Here is a 2500-nt window from a genome sequence, read left to right as displayed (position 1 = left end):
CCACCTCCTCCTCCTCCCCCTCCTCCCTCCTCCCTGTCTGCGGATGACTTTGTCACCTACTTTGAAAAGATGGTTGATGACATTAGCAGCTCTTTCTCTCTACCTCTCACCAACACTGCTACCACTCCTCCCAAACCCACTCCGCTACACTTGGTCTCTAGTTAATCAGCTCTTTCGCCCCTCTCCCCTGATGATGTTCTAAAACTGGTCACATCTAAGTGGGCAACCACCTGCCCCCTCGATCCTATCCCCTCCCCCCATCTACAAATACCTCCTTCCGTTCCTTACCACCATAATCAATTCCTCTCTATCCACAGAATCTGTCCCAGCTGCCTTCAAGACAGCCAGAGTCAAACCCCTTCTCAAGAAACCAACTCTTGACCCGTCTGCTGTCCATAACTACAGACCGGTATACCTTCTCTCCTTCTTATCTAAAACCCTTGAACGTGCTGTCTCTAACCAACTGTCTCACTACCTCCTTCAGAACAACCTCCTTGACCCTCACCAATTTAAGGCTGGCCACTCTACTGAGACTGCTCTCCTTACTGTCACTCTGCTCTAGCTTCCTCCCTCTCCTCTGTTCTCATTATTCTGGACCTGTCTGCTGCATTCGACACAGTAAACCACAGTAAACTCTCTCTACCCTCTCAGAACTGGGCATCTCTGGCTCTGCACTCTCCTGGTTTGCGTCCTACCTGGCTGATCGCTCTTACCAGGTGACGTGGAGAGGATTGTTGTCCTCTCCACGACCCCTCACCACTGGTGTCCCCCAGGGCTCTGTCCTAGGGTCCTTACTGTTCTCCCTCTATACCAAATCTCTTGGCTCAGTAATTTCCTTGCCACGCAGATGACACTTAACTCTTTCTCTCTTTCCCCCCTTCTGACTCACAGGTGGCAATGTAAATGTAAATGGTCTGTGCTGTGTGTGTGTGTGTGTGTGTGTGTGTGTGTGTGTGTGTGTGTGTGTGTGTAGATAAGGCTGTGCTCTCACTTGCTCTCGATGACCTGCTCCAGCTCCTGAGCCTTCCTGCACAGCTCCTCTGCCGGGGCGAAGCTCTTCCCCACCTTCAGAAAGAGCGCCGCTGTCTTGTTGCTACGCAGGAAGCCTGCCACTCGCCGCTTAAGCCCGTGGAGAACACACGCCTCTACCGCAGCTGTGTGACACACACACACACACACACACACACACACACACACACACACACACACACACACACACACACACACACACACAAATAACATCCAGGCACATCAAAAACACAACCATCTCAGGGTTTCCCATTTCATAATTCCCTATTTTGTTGTTGTCATTTAATGATGAATGCACACAAACACAAACAAACACAGTGCTAGTATGGGGAAGTTCCCCTATAATTCAGTCAAAACACAATCTAACTGTTATTAAAATTGCTTTTTGAAGAACCATACAGAGTCTATACAGTATTGTACTTAGTGTCAGTCAGTCTTATTATGAACCATCGCTAAGTTAAACTCTTTAGACAAGCTTTGCGGCTTGAGGCTGTACTGAAAATTGGTTGAAATAAGCCAATTAATTTTGCTCAGGTTATCCTTAAACATAATTATCTTTGCCTAAGCCAACAGCTTATCCAGGAAATGGAAGTGGTTCCACATTCACACGCACGCACGCACGCACGCACGCACACACACGCACACCTCAGTGTTCAAGAGGAACAAAGCGGTAAACAAATGATACACACCTGCAGACACACAAACACAGTACAGAATACAAACACAGACACACATCTTTCTGTCAGGGCTACGTGGCATGAGCTGTGGTGACATTTGAGCTTCTCTCTCAGGACTGATCCTGTAGCTCTGCTCGCATGGGGTCAGGGGGAAGGCTGGGGTTGTCATGGAAACCCATGCTGATGGAGCACTCCAGCTCTGTGAGAGAGCAGTGAAGGAGGGGCTGTGATTCATCCTCTCCCTCTCTCCTGTCTCCTTCTCCTCTCTCCCTCTCTCCTCTCTCCCTCTCTCCTCTCTCCCTCTCTCCTCTCTCCCCCTCCTCTCTCCTCCTCCTCTCCCTCTCTCCTCTCTCCCTCTCTCCCCTCTCCTCTCTCCCTCTCTCCTCCTCCTCTCTCCCTCTCTCCTCCTCCTCTCTCCTCCTCCTCTCCCTCTCTCCTCTCTCCCTCTCTCCCCTCTCCTCTCTCCCTCTCTCCTCCTCCTCTCTCCTCTCTCCCTCTCTCCCTCTCTCCTCCTCCTCTCTCCTCTCTCCCTCTCTCCTCTCTCCAGCATTGTCTCACATTCTGTCTGTCTGTCTGTCTGTCCCTCACCCTATCCCTTAGTATCTTGCACATCTCTCTGTCCCCCTATCTTTCTGTCTTTGCCACTACCTCCCTACAACTTGTTTTCACAGTAAGCACAGATCTTAATTATCTACGGTACTATTATATAATACATTGTCTGTTCCTCTCCTTTCTCTTCATCACTGTGTTCCGCTCTTTGTTTTTTCCTTATTATTATGGGAGCAAGAATCATA

General features: G+C 49.6%; 1 protein-coding gene across 1 annotated transcript in view; it reads right to left on the bottom strand.

Annotated features, from left to right (window-relative positions):
* sgsm1a (small G protein signaling modulator 1a) overlaps positions 1 to 2500 on the bottom strand; it is a 33182-nt gene that overhangs the window by 17445 nt on the left and 13237 nt on the right. Inside the window, exon 4 of the mRNA XM_083673865.1 lies at positions 992 to 1154. Within this exon, the coding sequence (XP_083529991.1) occupies positions 992 to 1154 (163 nt within the window). The remainder of the gene's footprint in view (positions 1 to 991; positions 1155 to 2500) is intronic.

The sequence above is a fragment of the Argentina silus genome (assembly GCF_951799395.1).
Source record: "Argentina silus genome assembly, chromosome: 7".
Lineage (NCBI taxonomy): Eukaryota > Metazoa > Chordata > Actinopteri > Argentiniformes > Argentinidae > Argentina > Argentina silus.
The sequence above is the reverse complement of the archived record's forward strand: the minus strand, read 5'-3'. Positions and strand labels throughout refer to the sequence as shown.